The sequence below is a fragment of the Sinocyclocheilus rhinocerous genome, unplaced genomic scaffold (genome assembly GCF_001515625.1).
Source record: "Sinocyclocheilus rhinocerous isolate Xijiao unplaced genomic scaffold, SAMN03320098_v1.1 scaffold335, whole genome shotgun sequence".
Classification (NCBI taxonomy): Eukaryota; Metazoa; Chordata; class Actinopteri; order Cypriniformes; family Cyprinidae; genus Sinocyclocheilus; species Sinocyclocheilus rhinocerous.
In genome coordinates, this window is record NW_015659708.1 from 202873 (window position 1) to 225308 (window position 22436).

The window sequence follows — 22436 nt, forward strand, 5'->3', positions numbered from 1 at the left end:
AGTCTTCCTTCAGAAATACAGTGATATAAAAACACCCGCGCCTCGTTTTGATTTTTAAACGTGCAGTACGTGCTCATGTTTATTCAACGAAGCCTTTTGGAAAATCGGTCAGTTTTGATATTGTCGCGAGCGCCATAAATAAATGTATGGGAAACACAGCACAACCACCTGAGCCCAACTTCAGTCTACTCATCACCTTAACTTAAACTGCGTTTGTAGCCAGTGCCATAGCCAGACTGATAAACAAACACTGAACGGAAGTTAACTTCGGGCTGGGCAAGGCCCGATGAAACCGTCTATATAAAGCTTGAAGCATCAGAATCGGCATCGGTATCGGCCGATCACCATGACAAGAAATCGGTACTCCGTATCGGCTGCAAAAATCCTGATCGGAGCATCCCTAGTACACAATGTTAGTTATTCTCTGATAGTTGTGTTTTTCCTTATTTATTGGTTGATGTTGGATGTTTATCGGCTGATTGGCTATATAATTGTGCATTAATTTATGCATGTGTTTACATTAAGATTACCTACGCCTAATGTTTATCTTTAGTAACAGTATTATTTTAAATAACATTATTAATTATAATCTTTACAGATTTTAAAATGAAAATGTATCTTTTCATACATGGTGTTATGCCTTAATTCTAGTTTCAACTGTTTATAAATATACAATAACTAGTGGTTCAACGGATCACAAATCTCACGGCTCGGATCATATTACGGTTTTTGACCTACGGATCGGATCATTTTACGGATAAGCAAGAAAATAAAAATATTTCAATTTAACTTGCTTTCCATTTATTACTTAAAGCAAAGTACTTCTTTGATACCACAGCAAATACTACTAGATTAACTAAGAAAGTTTAAACATGACTAAAGAGACAAGAGAACAGCCAGTAAAAATATGAACATTTTACACAAATTACAAGCATGGATAAATACAACAGAATATGTTACAAATAAAATAAGGTTGGTAGTATTCAAAGACAGATATGCAATAATTAGGGGAAATAACACTGCATAGTGTTCACTGTATAAATTAAATATAGATTTTTATCACAGCTGTTTTGTTGTTTGATGATCATTAATGACAGCAGCAGTATTTATAGGCCGCTGTCCCTTTAAAACCTGATGCACGAATCCGATATAATGATACACATCACAACCGATTTCTTTCTCGGCTGTTTTCATTCACTTGAGACATGACTGACTGCGTTTAATTGAATGATTGTCGAGATAGGTATTTTGTCATAATTTTATGTGTATGTGTCTGTTCAGAGGATTCAGAAGAGGATTCAGTTCGGTGTTCGTGCGCCGTCTGAAACGCGTGTGCGCGCTTAATGTGTGTGCGGCTGTGCGCGTGGAGAACAGCGCGCGAGTGACGAATCGAGTTCCCTTTCGCCTTTTTTCTCTGGAATTGTTTAAAATTTGCTTGCTTGTGTAAATACGAACAAATGATAAACTTATACTCTATTATGGTTAAATTGTGCAATTAATCCACGGATCACATGCGTGCCAAACCGTGGGGCTTGGTCCGTACGGATCACGGATCAACAATGATCCGTTTAACCACTAACAATAACATTTTAACAAAAGAGTTTAGAATTTTTATTTAAATATTTAAATATCAAAATAATTATCTATTTATCATTATTTGCCAAAAGTTTGATATCGATGCATCCCCTAATTGAGAATAATTCAGTAAAATAATTTTTTCAAAAGACTGCTATGATTAATTATATGGTTTATGCTCTCTTGCCTCTTTTATTGTGTTTATTAAAAATAAAATGTTTTAATAGATTTTTGTCTATCTCTTTTCTAAAGGCAGACCCCTTAAACTGGCATCCTCACAGGTGAAGCCACCTTTGGCGCCAAATCTAAAATCATTACTATTGAAAAAACCTGACATGAAAGGCAAAAGATTTTCCAGAACTGATCAAAAATCTGTGAGGCCCAAAATGGTTATTAAATTGGCAGCCAAGAAGGTGACCAAAAAAGTAACGGAACAGTCACAAAGGCCATCTGTGGATAAAGATGAACATTTGAAACAGGGCAGCTCAAGTAAGAGAAATGACAGGGTACTCAGGAACCAGAAAGAGGGAACATGGGTCTCCTCAAAGACAGAAAATTATGAAAATGTTGATGGGGCTTTTGAAGAGGAGGAGATCACTGGAAGGTCAAAGAAGCGTGGTTCCAGTGCAGTAGACAGACGGACGAGGCAGGGCAAATTAGTGTGGAGTTTAACACTGGTTAAAGGTAAAGAGAGAGCTTCCAGAGTTAGAGACCTCCAAAACCAAAGAGCTTCAACAGAATATGCTAAGACCCACAGGAAAAAGACAGAGGGAATGGCTGCTAGTGATCAGGCAGTTGCTGTATCCTCAAAACCAATGGCCAAACAGAGAAGGGGCAGAAGTACAGACGCAAACAAGGAGCCTCTAGAATCTCTTGGTGGAGATGCAGGACCTTCTTTTAGTGATAGTTTAAGTTCTTCCCAAAAGAAGCCTTTTGTAAGGCGACCAAGAAAGTTACTGCAACAGGAGGTGCGCCACAAAGTATCTCACAGTCAAGGACAGGCCTCTAGCATGCCAAGAAAGAGACAGCGACTTGCTCTAGAGACAGACTCCACACATGTGCTGCAAACGGTAGAAGGACAGGAACAGGCAGTTGGAGAGATTGAGAGATCCAAGCCTGCAAGCCAAGCTGAACAGCCTAAACACTCCACTAGACCAATTGTTAGTGCTCGATCTTCTCGGGTCATCAAGGTCCCGAAGAGGTTCATGGATGATGAGCGCATGTCTGCGCTTCCAGAACGAGGTTCCCCAAAGAAACCAGCTCTTACTGAGATCCCAACAGATCTCGGGAAACCGAATATTGAGCTCCAAACCCTTCATTCCGGAAGCAAGCCGAAGACCGCACAAGAACCGCTGATCCTAAACAACGATGAAAAAGGTGTTTCGGAAAAGGTGCGATCTCAAGGCGTCAAACCCATTTTGAGTTCCTCTAGGCTGTCTGGTGGTCCTCGCGGGAGGGGTAGGAGACCTGGCCAATCTGCTGACCACTATAAGATATACTGGAAATTGAAGAAGCTCACAGCATGCCTGACAAAACGAAGGATGGAGAGGATTGCCAGTGCAAGCTCCAAACTAACAAAGGACGGTTCTGAGGGAGGGACCCTTGATGTGGGAGGAAGAAAGTCTGATCTCAAATTGCAGGACATGTATTCTCCAGGAGTGGTGCCAAAAGTAACCATACATGTTGGGGAACTCTCTGATCAGATGCCGCTTGCATCTTTGGCAGAAGGCCCTGCTAAGGAGAATGGTAGGGCTTTTTCTGTCATGTTTGAGTATTATGCCACTAATAATACTAAATTATTTGTAGACTACCTTTTATGCAAGGAATGCACCTAAAAGTGCTTTACAGTAAAAAAAAGAAAAAAAAAAAAGACAATAAGTACTTTACATGCACAAGATTAAAGATGAAATCAATGTTATTATGCTAATAAAGCAAACAACAACAACAACAACAAAACCTCTCCATATGTTTTGGTCTGTTCTTTTCTCTTCCTCCTAATCCTGGGGTAATTTATTCCTTCAGTAGAGACTACCAGCCTTGAAGGCACCACTGAAACGACTGCACAAAGTGCCCAGATGATGGTGGAGCAAGGTGGAAACACCCAGAGAATGAGTATTTCCGGGGCCAATAAGAGGATGTTCCACCTGCTGAAGAGAGCAAGAGTCCAACTGATTAAAATCGACCAACAGAAACAGCTCAAATCAGCTCAGGTCAGAATACAAACAGTGCTTTGTTGCATTTGTACAAGTCGCTATGTATTTGACAAGTTCTGACAATATTCATAAGATGGGTGAACTGAGTGTTTTTGTTTTCAAAGACTCATTTGAGGGGCATTCAAAGTTTGGTGTCAGTACAATTTCTTTTTATTAAATTAAAATTATTATTTTATTCAGCAAAGGTGCATAAAATTGATCAAAAGTGATAGTAAAAACATTTAGAATGTTAAAAAGGATTTTTCTGTCAAATGCTGTTCATCAAAGAATCCTGACGAAAATTTATCAGTTTCCACAAAAATGTTAAGTAGCAGAACTGTTTTCAACATTGAGAATAATAAAAACATGTTTCCTGAGCACCAGATCAGCATATTAAAAGGATTTCTGACAGATCATGTGACACTAAGGACTGGAGTGATTATGCTGAAAATTCGGCTAACAAAGTGTCATCATAGGAAAAAAAATGCAATTCTAAAATATATTCAAATAGAAAATGTTTAAATTGTAATAATATTTTACAATATTACTGTAAAAAGTCATCTTTAAAAAATATATTATTGATCAGCCTTGGTGAGCATAAAAGACTTTTGAAAACATAAAAAAAAAAAAAAAATTGTTGACCCCAAACATTTATTTTTTGTTGTTCTTAATATCTTAGTGTGAAGAATGTTTTTTTTTCTTCTAAATAACACTTTATTTTACAATATTACTGTAAAAAGTCAACTTTAAAAAATATTTAATTGATCAACCTTGGTGAGCATAAGACTTGTTTTGAAAACATAAAAAAAAAATTTTTTTTTGTTGACTCCAAACTTTATTTTTTGTTGTTCTTTATCTTAGTGTGAAGAAAAAAAAATTTCTTCTAAATAACACTTTATTTTAAGGTGTCCTTTTTACAGTGTAATTATACATTTAAGTGCTGAATAATATTAATTAACTATACTGTATGTACTTACTAGGGATGTGCGGGTCTAGTCGACTAAACTGTACAGCTCTTACTAGTCGACACTGAAAACAATAGTCGATTACACGACAGAAAAAGAAACAAAAACATAATTATCATTCAAATTACCATAATTTTATATTACCATCAAATTACCATTATTACATTTAAAACATTTGAAATAACAAGATAAAATAAAGCATTTGAAAAATAATAAAATGAGTTTTCTTCGTGTCAGTTGTGGCAAGCTCAAAAGTGACCACGCGAAAGACGAGCAAGGTGTGGGATTATTTTGAATTAGAAGGAAACGGAAAAGTTTTGTGTAAACTGTGTAATGTCAAATTGGCTTACAATAACTCTACTGGAGCGATGCGTAATCATATTCAATACAGGCAGGTAGGCGATAGCTTAGAGACTAGCCAAAACCAGCTAATGTCAATCACGTCATTCACTACAGCCCGCCGCCGCTGCTATCCCGTCCACGCCGTCTATTCCTCTAACGAACACCCACTTCGGTGGTGGTGCGGGATGTACAGGCGCTTTCCGAAATTCTGTTGGCTTGCTTTTCGTTATCTCTGCGTGCCTAAGTCTTCAGTTCCTGCAGAGTGCGTTTTTTCAAGTGCAGGAATTGTTAACCGCCTCAGGTCCTGTTTTTCTTTTTGTTCGTTATGTTTTTAGATGATATAGCCTACATGATGAATATGTTTTTAAAAGCTGTTTTAATGCTATTCCTTGATCAAATTTCCTATTGTTTTTGACTTGTGTTTTAAGTTTAAACGACAGTCAAATTAGTCGTCGCGCACATCCTTAGTACTTACTATACGTTTAGGATTAGGGTTTGGTTTAGGGTTACTAATTAATTATGCATAATTAATTGTTATTATAATAGTAATTACATGTAACGTGTAACAAGGACACGTTAAAAAAAAAGTTTTACCGACACTTATAAACATATTAAGTCTTTTTTTATCTTTGTGAATGCCACAGTACTCTGTATAATTATACTTACGATGGTGTTTATGCTCTGCAGCTTCTGTCTAACTCTGTGAGAGTAAGAGATAGATCCGCAGCAGTCATGCAGATAGGCAGAAAGAGGGGGAAGAGAGTAGTCCCAGCTAACCCAGAGAGTGCTCCACAGGTATGCTTCAATACAAAATATTGCTCTACAGCTTTTTTAGTTGGATCGTGAGTTACCGTTATGCCCTTTTAACTTCATAGGAGCAATTGATCGGTGGTCCGCGTATAAAGCATGTGTGTCGAGCAGCAGCGGTGGCACTGGGACAACCACGTGCCATGGTTCCCGACGACATTCCAAGGCTCAGCGCCCTTCCTCTGCATGAGAGAGAGGGGATCATTGCTTCTCCTGCCGAAGAGGGTACACACCTCTCCTTTCCTCATTCTGTCCGCATCCATTATAAGTGACAGTTGCTCACGGAGACATCTGGGCTCTTTTGACCTGGAAATTGTATATTTTGTTCATGTTAGTTACAGTGTTATTGTAATATGCGTTCACGCTGGGCTTGGAAGCATAAAATGTATGATTTCCTTTAAGGCTTTGTAAACAAATTGTAGAGAGGGTAGAATGATTTAAAAAAATATATTTAATGATAAATATAACAAATGCAAAGTGTTGTAAATACAGATATTCTATTATAAATATTTATAATATTCCAAATAAAAATATTCTAAAATATTTTTTTTTATTATTTAATGTATAATTCCTAAAATATCTCTCTTTTTGAACCACTTTCCATTATTGCATTATGATTATTGCCCACATGCATAGTATGTTTAGTATTATTACTATTATTAGTCATTTAATTTAGTATAATTGCATGCAATAATAATGTAATTCTGCATTAAACTCTTAACTCTAACTTGATATTTTGTGAAGCAGCAATGTTCTCATAATTTTTTAATATGCTAGCATGTAATGGCCAAAGGTTTTGTAATTAAGTAAATGTGAAAATAAAATTATCCTGGAGTGTGTTGCATTCATAATGCACAACACATGCAAACTGCATTGTTTGGAGGTTGTTTGGAGAGCTCACATAATGCACTACTGCACAAAAACATAAAAGTAAAAACACAAAAATCCACATTTTAGGATATATCTTTTTCCCTTAATTGAAAAATTAATTGGCAACATGTGATTGCAATTTAAACTGCTCAATTATTATCTAATAATAATTGTGAAATGCCAACTTGTGGTATTGTATCTAGGTAATGTCTAGAAGGCAGTGTTAACTTTATTTCTTTCTAAACCCAACTTTGACATGCCCAAAATGCCCTTATTCTTATGTTAGATGCTTTCTTTTGCCTCTCTCTCCCTCTTCCATCTGCCCCTTCTGGCTCTTCAAGATGTTGCATCTCACTCAGAAGCTGAGAGTGAAGAATCTGTTGAGCCGAAGCTGACAATTAGACGCAGGTACGAAAGCACAGCCTTTGGCTGTCGGCTAAAACGCTGCATGCGCTGCAAGGGCTGCAATCGGCTGGAGGACTGCAGGAGGTGTGTGTTCTGTCTGGACAAGCCCAAATTTGGAGGACCCAACAAGAAACGGCAGAGCTGTGTGTAAGTGAACGAATAGTGTCAATTACATGGTAGCCAATGGAGTAAACCTTTCCCAGCTTTTAAAGGGGTCACATCATACATTACTTTTTTCCCTTTTTTAAACGTGTTTTCAGTATTTGATCCTATTTTGGACTTGTTTTTCAAATTTTTTAACAGCCTAAAGAAGTGTGTGCTGATTGAGCGGAACAAAATGGGACGATTTAACAAAGGTACTCTACTTGCCTATTTAAAATTTAAATTATTTTTTAGCAATTCATTATCAACCTCTCAGAATGCAAAATGTGAACAAAATATATCAATAAAGTGAATCAAATGTATGTGATTTCAAATATTGCAGTTAAAACTACTGGTACCCACCAACATAAGCAGACGAAGTTGGCTTGCCTTTTGGTTATGCGTGCAGATTTGTTCATTTTATTTGACCACCTCTCTTTGACGCAGTCCAGATGAAGCGGCGCCGGCCATCAGTGGCCGCTGGCATGAACGGCAGTGAAGAAGAAAACGAGGAGGAAGGGGGAGATGATGGAACAGGCCAGGCCCAGTTCAGCCCCACTAGGAGGCAGCCCAGACGACAAGTTACTCCTCAGTCCTACAGAAAACTGCTGGGGTACGACTCCTCTGACACAGAGACACAGAGTGTCAGCTCTGAAAAGACAAAGGCCAGCGGGACCCAAAAGACTCAATCAAGTGGTATGAATTTTATATCAACACTTAAAATAATATATTCATTGGACAGCTCTTTCTTTGTCTTTGAGTTGAGATATGTTGGCTTGATCATGTAAAACCAGTTTCTCTGAGGCCAAACCAATACTTTGAACTACTTTCCAGAAGTGGCTACTTCTGTAACTGCTCCAGAAGAGGCAACAAAGCAGAAACAGCAAGGGCTTTACAGAGCTTTTTGGGCCCAACGCAGAAATGATAAGGTATGGTAACTCGTCTCGATTTTGATGATCTCAAAATGGAAAAATGTCTGACAATTAATCAAGCTATAATCAATAATCAACCGATATATTTGGTCAAGGAATGCATCAGTTTGGGGGGAAAAAAGTCCAATCAATTTTTTAAGCTCCACGTTTGCTGGGGTTGTTTGTAGGGCTGTACAATTTGTCCACAAATGTTGTAATAATAAAAATATAATGAATAAAAAAATAAATAATATACAAATTAAAAATAATAATATTATAATATGTTGTAATTGTAGTATTTCACTGTAAAATCAAATCACATATTTTACAGTATTGTTTATTTTTTACAGGATTTGAAAATGACAACTAACTAACTTGATAACTAACTAACTAATTACTGTTTTATGATGAAAATGATACTGTTTTAATTCTTCATTCCTTTAATCCCCCCCCAACTAATCCAATTCCTGAATCATCTCTGAAATGTCATCCTCTTTAACTTCTTCATTTGGTAACAAACTTGATTCATCTCATGTCTTTCTCTGTTTTTAAAAAAAAAGGCTTTTTACCCTGTTCCTAGAAGCGGTTCTTCCTGTCTTTCCACAACTACAGTATAACCATTTGTTCTAATCAGGTGTTACATAAAGTTTCTGGCATTAAGTAATTTCTTTATTTACCTTAGCGAGAATAATTGAAATGTAAATATGCACATATTGTTTTTTGTGGTTGCCACTGGTTAGGACAAAAATTTAGACATCAAAGAACTGTACTTGCTCATAACGTTCTGCCTGGTTAGGACATTGTTGGACTAGTATTACTCTTGCCTTTGTTGTTCTGAACATCTACAGTTCTGATGGTGATGGAAATGCTTCCCTCTGCTGTCTGCCTTCTCATTTCTTCTCATGCTCTGTTTTGGTGATGGTCTTCCTTTGCCCACTTTTTATCAAAACTTTTTCCTGCTTGTGATGTGGTCCCACTATAATGCTGCTCCCCTCCATATACCCCCTATTCTTTTGGTTTTTTTGACATTCACACAGGAGCCACTTGAACCATCATCATCCTCGGACCCACCAGCACCAACCCACCATCCCTTCACCCCCACAGGAAGTCCCTCCCTCAAGCATGGGCGCAGGCTGCAGTTGCGGCTGGAGAGGCTTCCAGCCAGTGTTGTGCAAGCGGCCCATTTGGGATTAGCAATCCCGCTTACTGAATGCGACAGCACACACTCACAGAAAGTGATGTGTGAAGTGGTGGAAGAGGAGCAAGCTTTTACTCATTGCTCCTCTCTTACTCATTCTCAGACTTCGGTGGAGCACACTCCGTCCAGTGTTCTGACTCCACAGGTCAATGGCTGCACCCAGAGGGGCAAGCTGTCACAGGGGACAATGAACAAGATTCGTGTGGACTTCAAGGTCAGCACTGAGATTTCAATGAGTGTTCTATAAAACCAGAAGCTTAGTTTTTTGGGTGTTGTGGTTAAGTATAGATTATTCATCCAAAACGCATGAAGTTTGAATTAATATAATTCAATTAGGACCTTATTAGCCATTAAAAGTTTGGAATGATTACGATTTTTTATTTTTTAAAGATTTTAAATGTAATAATTTTAATTGTTTTTGAAAGAAGTCTCTTATGCTCACCAAGGCTGTAATTATTTGATAAAAAATATAGTAAAACAGTAATATTGTGTAGTATTATTACAATAAAAAATTTTTTAATAAACATCATAAGCTAAGGCTATCTATCTGTCTATATATATATATATATACACACACGCACACACATACAATTTTAATCAATAAAAAATAATAGTTTTACGTGATAAAATTTAGTGGCTTTTTCATAACTTTTCTGAAGAAAAATTACATGTCAGAATATATTTATAATTCCCAAAACTGACTATCAAACTTTTTTCTCTCTTTTTATTTTTTTTATTGTTATTTTAACAAAATGTTTTTGTTACTTTATGCAGGAAGACTGTCACATCCAGAATGTGTGGTTGATGGGAGGATTGAGTATTCTCACTTCAGTCCCCATCATGCCCCAGTTTGTGTGTCTGCTCTGTGCCAGCAAAGGCCAGCATGATGTAAGATCCAGCTCTGATTACATCACTCAATACCTCTGAATCATCACCCACACTATTTCTGTCATAACACAGTACTACAGCATGACAGTGGTCATGTCCATTTTCATTTTATGCTGAAGAACAAAAGTGGATCCTTATTTAATTTTGAGATTAATTGTTCCCTTTCCCAGATGATCTACTGTCAGATGTGCTGTGAGCCTTTTCACCATTTCTGCCTGCCACCGGACGACCGTCCAAAGGAGGAGAACAAGGAGAACTGGTGCTGCCGACGCTGCAAGTTCTGCCATGTTTGTGGCCGCAAGAGCAAGCAAGCAAAGGTGCTTTACACTTTTAAATTTAGAACTAATATAGAATAGTTATGGAAGCAGACCTACAGTTTTTTATTTGCAGAAGAAGATATATTGTAAAAGAAAGAGCCATGCAAGTGTATATATATATTTGACATAGGGCTGGACAATAATTCAATATCAATATGTATCGCGATATAATTTTTTTCAATAACGGTGATATGATTTTTAAACACATTTCCGATATTTCAATATACATTACCAGTGTTTCCCATACATTGATTTATTTGTGCCGTTTGACTTCGTTGAATAAACATGAGCACTGCACGTTTCAAAATCAAAAAATGTCGCGGGTGTTTTATATAAATGTATCTGTGAAGGGAACCGACTGTCTTCAGAAAAGTTTCAATGACATTTTCATTTTATCTGATAAAGTAGCATTCATGAGCGGAGCTGCTTTGATTACAGCCATTACTGGAGAAACCGCTAGTTCTATCACTCTAAAAGCGCCTCCTGCTGGCAGAGAATGAGTTTTCATTTTAAATAAGCCCGTCTCCAGCAACATTTCCAGTTTTTGTTGTTCAATTTTTTTGTTTTCTGCAGCGACTCGGAGCACTTTTCATACCCTTTTTTTCTGGCTGAAGCACATTTGTTTCAATCTATAAGAATAATCAGCCTACACTACCAGTCAAAAGTTTTTGAACAGTAAGATTTTTAAGGTTTTTTTGTTTTTTTTTAAAGAATTCTCTTCTGCTCACCAAGCAGGGGAAAGAAATTATAGAAATTATACTTTTATTTAGCAAGGATGCTTAAAATTGATCAAAAGTGATGATAAAGGCATTTATAATGTTACAAAAGATTTCTATTTCAGATAAATAGTGTTCATATCGATATCGGAATTATATCGTATCGACCGAAATTAAGAAATATATCGTGATATCAATTTTGGCCATATCGTCCAGCCCTAATTTGACAGCAGATGTTCTGTTCTTCCCCATTTAGCCAGTTTTGCAGTGCAAGAGATGCATGTACTGCTACCATCCATCCTGTTTAGGACCCACATATCCCAAACCTGTCAAAATGAACACCTCATGGGTGAGTTATTTCCCTCCCACAGGGTGCCACAAGCCACAAAAATCATAGTTTTAATTTTCTCCTAGTTTGTCACACAATTCCGTTTGAATTATATGTACAGTGAGAATAGTAAGTACATTAAGTTTTTGTAGTGTTTTTTTAGTATGTTATTGGTCCATCGATAAAGTTTGCTTTGTTTCTTTGTAGATTTGTATGCTGTGTATTAGGTGTAAGAGCTGTGGTGTGACACCTGGGAAGTCCTCGGACACGTCCTGGAACCATGAGCTGGAACTCTGCCCTGACTGTAGCAAACTCCATAGCAAAGGTTTGACAATGCAAAAATCTTGTCTGATTGTTTTTATATTATATTAATTAAATAACGTAATTCTTTTTATATATATATTTATCAGCCATTACTCTAGTCTTCAGTGTCTCATAACTGAATAAATTATATTTTAAAGTATATTAAAATAGAAAACTGTTAGTTTAAATTACAGTAATATTTCATTGAATTACTTTTTTTTTCTGTATTTTTGATCAAATAAATGCAGCAAAGAAACTTCTTTAAAAAACATAAAAAATCGTACTGATCCCAAACTTTTGAACGGCACTATAGGACTCTGATGTCTTGAACTCTTCTAGGAGTCTTCACTTTTCAGTTTATTCTTATGAAAAGATTATTGAAGTGAGACCAGATTTAGTTTTGGGTTTTAATCAAATAAACCCTTTAGTAATTATTTTTGTTGTTTTATATAGTTTAGTTATTTATCTATTTTATTTATATTTATATTATAATTATAATATATTAATATATGTATATATATATATATATAATATAGTTTTATTATATTTATATTATATTTTTATTATCTATAGCCATGGTAGCTGGCAGGGCACTAAATCATAAACAATCAATCTTACATATTTGTGTATATATATATATATAGTATACTATTATAGTTGCAAATTATATTCAGATTTGATGGTAATGACCTCAGTTACTCTAAAAATCCTAATGTCTGATTTTGCATTGTTGTAATTTGTTTTATGTGTGTTTTCAGGGAACTTCTGCACTGTGTGTCTGAAGTGCTACGAGGAACATGAGTTTGACAGCAGCATGATGCAGTGTGCCCGATGTGCCCACTGGGTCCATCCCAAATGTGAGGGGCTCACAGGTAGGATGTGTCCATTTTCAGTGCCTCACTGATCCCTCACTTAGTACTTTGTCTTGTATTTCCTTCCTACCTTTTACTTTTTCAGATGATTTGTATGAGATCCTGTGTCGTCTGCGGGGGAAAAGTCTGGTGTTCTCCTGTGCTCCCTGCAGTAAGAGATTCCGCAGTGGTTGGCAGGACGTTGTTCAGGACGTTTTGAGGAGCGGTCTGGAGAAGATCATGAATGGATTGAAGAGTTCCCCGACCATCAGCCACCTCATGTGTGCACAGGTAAAGTTTTCAGCTGCCTGTTTACTAACAGTGTTCCCTTGAAGCCAAACAATGTATCTGTTCATACTTTTGCAGTGTCCTGGTGAATCAAATGTGCTTTGTGTGTATTTCAACAGTGTGAGGTGTGTCCAGATTTTGAGGTTGTAAAGGAGCGGTCAGGCTGTTGTCTGCATCCTGTAGAGCAGAAGCTGGAGAATGGCCTGTACACTTCACTGGTGAGATCTCTTATAGGTAGAACACCTGACACTAAGTTAAGGTACATGACACACTAGGTGCCCATAACATCCTAGTAGTGCTGGGAGGTATGACCAAAAATTTATATCATGGTATTTTCCAAAATTATACCGGTTTCACGGCACATGATGGTATTTTTTTTTTTCATGCATGACCGGGTGTTAACCATATTTTCTACTGATTGAGAGAGGAAATACTGCAGTATATTGACTTGAATGACCTATTTTACTGTCATGATGAGTGAATATTGTGACTAGTGACTAAACACGACCCCTTTTAATGTTAACCAGGAGTCACCTCTCACTTATAATCGCGGCATCGTCTGATAAAATCAACATGCATCTAACACTAAAGAGCGGCTATGTGGTTGCTTTGGAGCAACTGAACCATAGTTAAGGTTTTTCAAACAGTGTCGAGTTCCGAACGTTGTTGCGGTATTTTAAAAATTCATATCCTAACAAAAATAAACACCGGTACTCGGTATGAACCGGTATACCGCCCAGCACTACATAGTACGTTGTCTTGTATTTCCATCGTACCTTTTACTTTTTCAGATGATCTGTATGAGATCCTGCGTCGTCTGCGGGGGAAGAGTCTGGTGTTCTCCTGTGCTCCCTGCAGTAAGAGATTCCGCAGCGGTTGGCAGGACGTTGTTCAGGACGTTTTGAGGAGCGGTCTGGAGAAGATCATGAATGGATTGAAGAGTTCCCCGACCATCAGCCACCTCATGTGTGCACAGGTAAAGTTTTCAGCTGCCTGTTTACTAACAGTGTTCCCTTGAAGCCAAACAATGTATCTGTTCATACTTTTGCAGTGTCCTGGTGAATCAAATGTGCTTTGTGTGTATTTCAACAGTGTGAGGTGTGTCCAGATTTTGAGGTTGTAAAGGAGCGGTCAGGCTGTTGTCTGCATCCTGTAGAGCAGAAGCTGGAGAATGGCCTGTACACTTCACTGGTGAGATCTCTTATACATGTGAAGCTAGTTATGAATTGATTTAATTTAGTTATGACAACAGAACAACAGAGAAGGATTCTATGCATTCTAACATTACTATATCCTTAATACTCTAATACTCTATAGTTTATATTCAATCCAAAGCTATTGGAGAACTATTGAATTTCTCAGTCTATTAATATATTTAAGTCTGAAATCACAGTTGAGAGTTTTGGCATCAGTTAAACTGTTTTATGTGTATAAAACAGTAACTAAAAGCAGTTTACCCTGGTCTTTCAGAAAGCATTTCACGAGGATGTGGTGGCAGTGATGGCGGAAAGGCTGAGAAAAGAATATCTTCTAGGGGAGCAAAGGCCCACTGGTCAAGCCAAATTGTATTATATAAAGGTAGTTTGTTTTTCCTGTAAGCCTGCAATAGCTGCTGATGTTCAGCTATTATTGAGCATTTTAATGCAATGCATATTGTATGAGTGATAATTACAGGCTGTAGTTCATCTTGCTGCATATTTTGCTCCTTTTAAATGTCTTTGTGTTGTCTTTGCAGCTAGTAGAACAAGTATTTAGCTGGTTTAACAGTCAGGACCCCAAAACGTGGAACTGTCATATGCAAGAATATCCAAGGTAGGAAACCTGATGTTTCTTATTTTAATATGCTACATGCATTCAAAGTTTGTGTTGTTAAGGTTCATTTTGCCCCTTTTGTTTCATAGCGGTATGCTCCCTGAGGCCATAATTCCCCCCAGCGATGAACACAGTTATGCACAATGGCTCAAAGAGCAGGAGCCAGAAAACCCTCAATCAAAATCTCAAGGTAAGTGCAGTCTTTTTATCTTTATGGCTCATGCTATCCTCTTGTTTGTTTCTTTTGTTAATTTGTTTCTCATGAACCACAGATCTGCAGAATGTGAACTCTCAGTTCTTCATGGATGAAAGACAGTGCTCCCTCTGCCAGCAACATGGAGATGCCAAACCGAATGTAGGTGAAGCCTTTACCAGTTCTGTGTTCAGAGATGAGTCTCATGTTTGGCTCACTTGAGCTGTATTGTCTTTGTATGTGTAGGATGCTGGTAGGCTGCTGTATATTGGACAGAATGAATGGGCTCATGTGAACTGCTGCATGTGGTCGGCAGAGGTGCGGGATGTCAAAGGAGCTTTACTGCATGTCCACAGTGCTGTCGCCAGGGGCCGCCTCATGGTTGGTATAAACTGATGCAGAGTATTGTCATTTAGATAAAAACTGAACAAAGATGTAAAAGGAAAAATAACAAAATAAAATTAATAAACATTTTAAGCCCAGTTCAGGGGTTCCATAGCCATAATAACCTGGGGGTTCTATATTGTGCAGTCTTTATACCATTTTTAATCTTAAGTAATAGAATATTATATGCTTTAGCGAAATAAATGTATTAATTGTACCTTTTTTGCCAGCGCTGTGAGCGGTGTGGCCAGACAGGGGCGACTGTGGGCTGTTGTCTTACCTCGTGTCAGAGTAACTACCACTTCATGTGTGCTCGTGCCAGCAACTGTGTCTTCCAGTGTGATAAGAAAGTGTACTGTTACAAACATCGTGACCTCATAAACAATAAGGTGTGTATGTTTGAGAAAACTCAGAGGAAAACTGATATGTTTTACAGTTACTGTATAATTGAAGTGTGAAGAATGTAAACAAGCTTTTCTTTTTGTAGATTGAACAAGGCAGTGGGTTTGAAGTTCTCAGAAGGGTCTACGTAGATTTTGATGGAATTAGTCTGCGTAGGAAATTTCTAACAGGCTTGGAGCCAGAGTCTGTAAATGTTATGATCGGTGAGTAAACAGGTGATGTTTTTTCCTCTGGTGGTGCATTAAAAATAAGAGAAAGTTTAACGTGTTTTATTATGTATCCATGCAGGTTCTCTACATGTACAAAAACTTGGTGTTCTGACGGAGCTGTCTGCAAATTCTGGAAAATTGTATCCAGTTGGTTACCAGTGAGTAATATGAAGTTTAAAGTCATCATTAATTAATTAATTTGGTGTTGTCTTTGATCGGTTATCAAAGCGTCATCCACATTTTTTTTGTAATATATTTATTGTCCAAGGAAATAATTTAAAAAAGGCATCTTGTTCCTCTGAAATCAAGGTAAAATCAATTTAGCAGAACTGTGAACAATACACTAGCATCAGTTTCAGATGACATTTTAATTCCTATTTAATTATGAATTATGAGGAGCCATAGTTGTTCACATAATTTGATGTGGTTTCAGATGTTCTAGATGGTATTGGAGCACCGTTGACCCTCGCAGGCGTTGCCGGTACACTTGTAAAGTGACAGAGGTGCAACCATCAACACGATGCAAAGCTCCTATCTCCATGGTGGATCAGGGAGAAAATCACACAATTGTACACGGTCCAAAAGCTTACAATGGTGTGTGTATGCATATATAACTGTCTTTATTCATGCATTTTTTTTAAATATTAATGTTAGAGGGCCAATATGGTGTGGAATCTGTGTAATTAGTGTTCATTTTTCAAAAGTTTTTTTTTTTTAATTATTATTAATTCTGACTACTCATATCTCTGTCTTATAGATGAGGATGGCACAGATAGTGAGTCTTTTTCACCTGGGCTGCCCCCCAGCACCCCCTCCAAACAAGTCAAACAAGACTCAGGGGCCGGAGGCAAGGCTCCTGGCTATCCACACAGCAGGAGACCAGCAGGGGGAATGTCCAGACCGTTACCTTCCCCAGGTAAGATCTTTGTATCAGTTTGAAGTTATGTTCATTTACCAAACAAATAAATCAAATTACATCAAATTTTAATGTGATTCAGGGGATCAATCAGCCAAAAATGAAAATTGTCGTCATTTACTCACCTTCATGTCATTTCAAACCCATAAGACTAATCTTCGTAAGGTAATCTTCTAAACGCATTTAAGATATTTAAATGAAACCTGAGAGGTTTCTGTCCCTAGCTTGTGAAGAGATATGAGTGCATCATATGTTGAACAAATTTTGCTTTTATTTACATCTAAACAATGATCTTAACACACACACATATATCTAGCTTATATATAGCATACAGCTTGTACCCATGTATGTGTGTCGATCACTTTTTAGATGTAAATAAAATGTGTAAAAATTAAATCTGTTCATATAAAGCAATCATATCTCTTCACAAGATTTGGATTTAACCACTCGCTTCCTATGGATTCATTTTATGACGCCTTTGTGACGTTTTTGGAAGTTTTGGTTACATAAAGCTTCTCAGGTTTCATCAGAAAAAAATATTTTTGTGTGTTTCAAAGATTAATACTAAATACAGCTAAATACTTTCAAAACTCTTATGGATTTGGAATGACATGATGCTGAGTAAATAATGATAGAATTTAAATTTTTGGGTGAGCTATCCTGTTAAGCCTTGATTATTCATAATGAAAGTCATACATAGTTATCTTAAAATTCCTTCTCAGGAAATGCTGTTTCCACATCCCATCACATTTTGACCATTAGTGACCTTGATGAGACACGACGTGCAACAAGGAGACTTTCCACACGTAGCCGAAATGCCTCTCCTCCCCCTGTGGTACTGTCAGGCCCAATGGCTTTGCGATCAGGGGGCACGATTCACCCTAGGTCACTTTCATTCAGCCCCCCTGTCTCACCACTTGGTGCAACCGAGAACTTCAAGAGCTCCACCTCACCTCGACGAAGGGGGAGGCCTTCCTCTTTGTCTCCCTCTAGCATCACCTCAGGACCCTCTCCTCCACAAGCAGCTCTACGAAGTCCCTCTTCCATCTTACGTTCATCTGTCCACCACTCCCCAAGACATAAACAGCCTTTCAAAACCACACAGCATAAGACTGATGAGGTGGTTCAAGAGCACTTTGCCTTGTCGGAGCCGGAGGTGGCTGCAGGTGCACCAAGCCACAGAATTCCTGCCTCATCCGACAAGTCGAATCAAGAACTGCTCTCTGCGCACTTTGATCCAGACACAGATGTGGCAGTGGCCTCGGTATTGAACGCAAAGCTTGAATTTGATGAGGCTTTGCTCAATGAAAATGTGGCTCTGGACTGCGACCCTCAAGGTGGTGAGGGAGATGCAGAAGAAGGAGCCTGCAAATTCAGCACTGGCAGGAAGGACTTGACTTCAGAGATGCAAATGGAAACAGATGATGATGTCTCTGACCATTATCTGAATTTCTCTCGCACAGTTGTGGTCCGTGAACCTGCTAAAGAATCTGCACAGGCAGGTCTCTCAGTCCTTCCTAACTCAGGGTCCATCTCTCAGCTGGATGGAGCTGACAATGACTCGGAGAGTGATACAGGTGAAGCCAATGCAGACGATGATACTCAGGAAGTAGGAAGTAGTTTTTGTAGTCAGGATACTGAGCCATTAAAGTGCACTGGTCCAAACAAGGGCAGAACCCATGGCGACAGGCAGCTAGTTTGCCCAAGATCACCTATTGCAAATCCACATACAACAGATTCTGTTGATCAGATTTCACAGCTAGAGACTCAAAACATGGACCAAGTCTGTGAAGAACAGGAAATTCAGGAAATAACTTATTTACAAGATGGTGGAAATTTAATTATTGATTCTGAAGTATCCAACGGACAAGAGTCATTTCCAGATGAACTAAAAGCAAAAACCCCCATCCTTTGCAAAGGCAGTGATCTTGTTACGACCCAAGAAGTCTTGCTCGAAAATGAATCAACGGAATGTTTGCAGGAAGTGTTCTTGGATGACACCAGTGGGAATTTCATATCTGCTGTTGATGGCAGAGTTTTGGGCTTGACAGAAAATGCTGCTGGTCCTGTGGCGGCAACTGATTCCTCACCAGTAAACAAGGATGAACCTGTTTTAAAGAGAGGTTTGTCACCTGTTGAGAAACCAGCGACCGCTGTGCCAATGAGTAGTACTAGAACAATTCATGTTGTTGCACCAGCTGCACCCACAAAAAGAAGTTTTGTGACCATACAACCTGGCTCCCAACCCAAACCCTTCCAAATGGCAATGCCTGTTGCCAACACTCTGCCACTTTCCTTGCCTGTCAGTGTTGTCTCATCTTCTCCCACAATTTCTGTTACACCACAAGGAACTCCGCTTGCTCCTGCTTCGGTTTTAATAAATGGTTTTGGAGCTCTGCCTAAGGAAGCCACTAAGGGTCGTAGGATCGCCATACGCATTGCCACCCCAGAACATGTGTCTGAACAGTCTCTGCCCCAGTGTTTACCTGGAACACCCCTTACACATCAGGTTCTTCTGGTCAACAGTGCGGGACAGATTCTAGTGAAAAACCCGCAGACTAATACATACCAATTAACTAGCTCTAATTCTCCCTCATACACCCAAATCAGCCAGATTGCGAAGATAATCCACAGCAGTAATGTTCTCCAGCGACCTGTCCCTAAGGTTATGGTGATACCAGTGCCGCAGGTTCAAGCTAGTCTCAGCAAAACCACACCAACGCGTATCATATCTTACAGCAGCAACAAAGGAGCAACACCACCAACCCAGGTGCTAATCAGGAGGATTCCTCAGAGTTATCCTGGAAGCCAATTACACAGCATCAGTCCTTCGATAGAAAGAACTGGCTTGATTTCTGAAAGTGGGCAGAAGGAAGTGGCCCAGGAGATAATCGACAAAGCAATGGCAAGTCATCGTGAAATAGCAAGTCCCACTGGCATGAGCCCTTCTCAGCTCCACCTCGAAAAACGCCTCTCTCCTGAATCAAAGGATTCATTCCCTGGGTTTCATCTTCGGACTCAACCCAACATCTTGTCCCACTCCAGACCTCAAGTCAAGATCAAGAGAGTGTCTTTAGTAACTGATCGAATTGGTGTGAAAAGATGCCGCACAGACTTCTTGGACCAGATGGGTCCTTGTTCCCAGGATGACAACAGCAGGTAGGGACAAATATTCAGTCAAATTTACTCAGGGTGGTCAAGTTGTTGATCATTATTGTAGATTATTTTAGAGACCCAGGTTATAGGAGGGGATGTACAGTTTTTTGTTTTTGTTTTTTGTTTTCTTTCACATTTTAACAGTATATCAGATGTTACACAATGATACTGTTTTGTGTAGTAAAAGGTGAAAAAAGTATTTACGCCCTCACTGAATTTTTTATTTATTAATTTTTTTTGGCATAAAGCGACTTTTCATTAACAAAAATGCAAACTTCTTGGTGGACCTGCCCTCTAAACCAAAGCCTGATTAAGACTGACTAGTCATTAACACAACTAAAAATGTCATTTTGAACATTCAAACTAGATGTTATTAATTTCTAATATTATCATGTAATGGTAATCATGTTATTTTGTTGATGTTTAGATCAAACCGGGTTAGAATAAAGGCCCCAAGTGTAAAGGATGTGCTCGACTTTGACGACCCTGATGTTGGATCTCTTGACCAGCCAAAGTACGATGAAAAGGAGAGGTCAGTGCTGATGACTTAAAATCACATTTACTTGTGTTTTACCAAAGATAACCATAATGTTTTCTTTGTCCTCTTTTTAGAATTACTCCAAATAAATCAGAGCCCACTTCGGTGCAGGGAAATGACACACGGGACAGTGCTAAATCTCAGTGTATGAGCTACAAACATGGTGATTCCTCAGACTGGGCCCCCTATGCGGGTGAATATTAGATATTGTGTTACCTTAAAGCAACATTTTAGTTGCTAAAGCTAATTTAATAAATTTGAACTGTAACAGAGGTTTTGAAAGTTCACTGCATGTGTACCTGTTTCAGGTTGGAGTTCAGATGAGGACTCTCCATCACCAGGCAAGCAGGATAAGTGTGCCAGTCAGTATCTGCCCCACCTGCGCTTCCAGATTACCAGTGAGGATGGCTTTAGCATTGAAGCTGACAGCATGGATGGTCAGTATTGATAAACCTTTTAGTGACACTGTTATAAGAATGTCAGTTTCTTCCTTTCACACTTTGGCGCATTATTATATATTTCCCTTTACGGTGTTTTTTCAGTGGCGTGGAAGGCAGTAATGGATGGTGTCCAGGAGGCACGGGTAGGCTGTCGGCTAGAGCAGTTTCCCTTCAACAGGATAAGCGGTGCCAGGGTTCTGGGTGTCCTCCACGATGCTGTGCTCTTTCTGCTGGAGCAGCTGCAGGGTGCTTCTCTCTGCCAGAAACACAGTTTTCGTTTCCACCAGCATGAAGTACCGGAAGAAGAGCTGCCAATAAACCCCAGTGGCTGTGCCCGCGCAGAGGTCTATGTGCGGTAAGTATCTGTGAACTCGTGTATGCCTCACATATGACTTTGAGTTGTTTATTTGTTCCTTTCCAAATGTGGAAATCAAAAATTTGCTTTCTCCCTCCCCCCACACAGAAAATCTACCTTTGATATGTTCAATTTCCTGGCATCGCAACATCGTCAGCTTCCTGAGTCAAGGCCATGTGATGATGAAGAGGATGACGTTATGCTAAAATCCAGCAGGTTAGACACTCAGCAACATATTTGGAAAAGTTCACCCAAAATTGAAAATGCTGTCATTAATTACTCACCCTCATGTCGCTCCAAACCTGTAAGACCTTCGTTCATCTTCGGAACACAAGGTAAGATATTTTGATGAAATCCGAGAGCTTTCTGACCCTCCCATAGACAGCAATGCAACTGTCACATTCAAGGCTCCGAAACATAGTAAGGACATAATTGTGACATCAGTGTTTCAATCATCATTTTATGAAGCTACGAGAATACTTTGTGCGCAAAGAAAACAAGTCTGACACGATAGAGAAGAAATTGTTGAACAAAGTCATTATTTTTGTTTTCTTTGCGCACAAAAAGTATTCTCGTAGTTTCATAAAATTAAGGTTGAACCCCTGATGTCACAATTATGTCCTTACTACCTTTCTGGGCCTTGAATGTGGTAGTTTCCTTGCTGTCTATGCAGGTTCAGAACGCTCTCGAATTTCATAAAAAATATCTTAATTTGTTTTCCGAAGATGAACGAAGGTCTTAAGGGTTTGGAACGACATGAGGGTGAGTAATTAATGACAGAATTTTCATTTTTGGGTGAACTATTACTTTAAATTTATTTGTGCTATTTAAAATATGATTTAAAAAAGATAGATGAAACAAATTTCATGTTTATCAAATATAATACCAAAATAATATTTTTTGTAAGAATGTAAAGTTAGTGTATTACTAGTGT

At 38.5% G+C, this 22436-nt stretch overlaps 1 protein-coding gene across 6 annotated transcripts in view; it reads left to right on the forward strand.

The window, feature by feature from the left end:
* LOC107724085 (histone-lysine N-methyltransferase 2B-like) overlaps positions 1-22436 on the forward strand; it is a 32777-nt gene that overhangs the window by 7724 nt on the left and 2617 nt on the right. Inside the window, exons 3-34 of one of the 6 annotated variants that reach the window (XM_016532860.1) lie at positions 1828-3321; positions 3598-3785; positions 5762-5869; positions 5950-6106; positions 7093-7303; positions 7460-7512; positions 7745-7993; positions 8132-8226; positions 9246-9620; positions 10181-10294; positions 10465-10611; positions 11584-11676; positions 11863-11980; positions 12717-12830; positions 12916-13100; positions 13217-13315; positions 14568-14675; positions 14833-14909; positions 14999-15099; positions 15182-15264; positions 15349-15483; positions 15717-15875; positions 15974-16091; positions 16177-16255; positions 16531-16691; positions 16855-17013; positions 17736-20172; positions 20597-20701; positions 20782-20900; positions 21016-21144; positions 21250-21502; positions 21611-21718. In XM_016532860.1, the coding sequence (XP_016388346.1) occupies positions 1828-3321; positions 3598-3785; positions 5762-5869; positions 5950-6106; positions 7093-7303; positions 7460-7512; positions 7745-7993; positions 8132-8226; positions 9246-9620; positions 10181-10294; positions 10465-10611; positions 11584-11676; positions 11863-11980; positions 12717-12830; positions 12916-13100; positions 13217-13315; positions 14568-14675; positions 14833-14909; positions 14999-15099; positions 15182-15264; positions 15349-15483; positions 15717-15875; positions 15974-16091; positions 16177-16255; positions 16531-16691; positions 16855-17013; positions 17736-20172; positions 20597-20701; positions 20782-20900; positions 21016-21144; positions 21250-21502; positions 21611-21718 (8131 nt within the window). Of the gene's footprint in view, positions 1-1827; positions 3322-3597; positions 3786-5761; positions 5870-5949; positions 6107-7092; positions 7304-7459; positions 7513-7744; positions 7994-8131; positions 8227-9245; positions 9621-10180; positions 10295-10464; positions 10612-11583; positions 11677-11862; positions 11981-12716; positions 12831-12915; positions 13101-13216; positions 13316-13888; positions 14074-14189; positions 14289-14567; positions 14676-14832; positions 14910-14998; positions 15100-15181; positions 15265-15348; positions 15484-15716; positions 15876-15973; positions 16092-16176; positions 16256-16530; positions 16692-16854; positions 17014-17735; positions 20173-20596; positions 20702-20781; positions 20901-21015; positions 21145-21249; positions 21503-21610; positions 21719-22436 lie in introns of all 6 variants that reach the window. The other 5 variants (XM_016532859.1, XM_016532862.1, XM_016532861.1 and 2 more) reach the window with 5 other exon arrangements.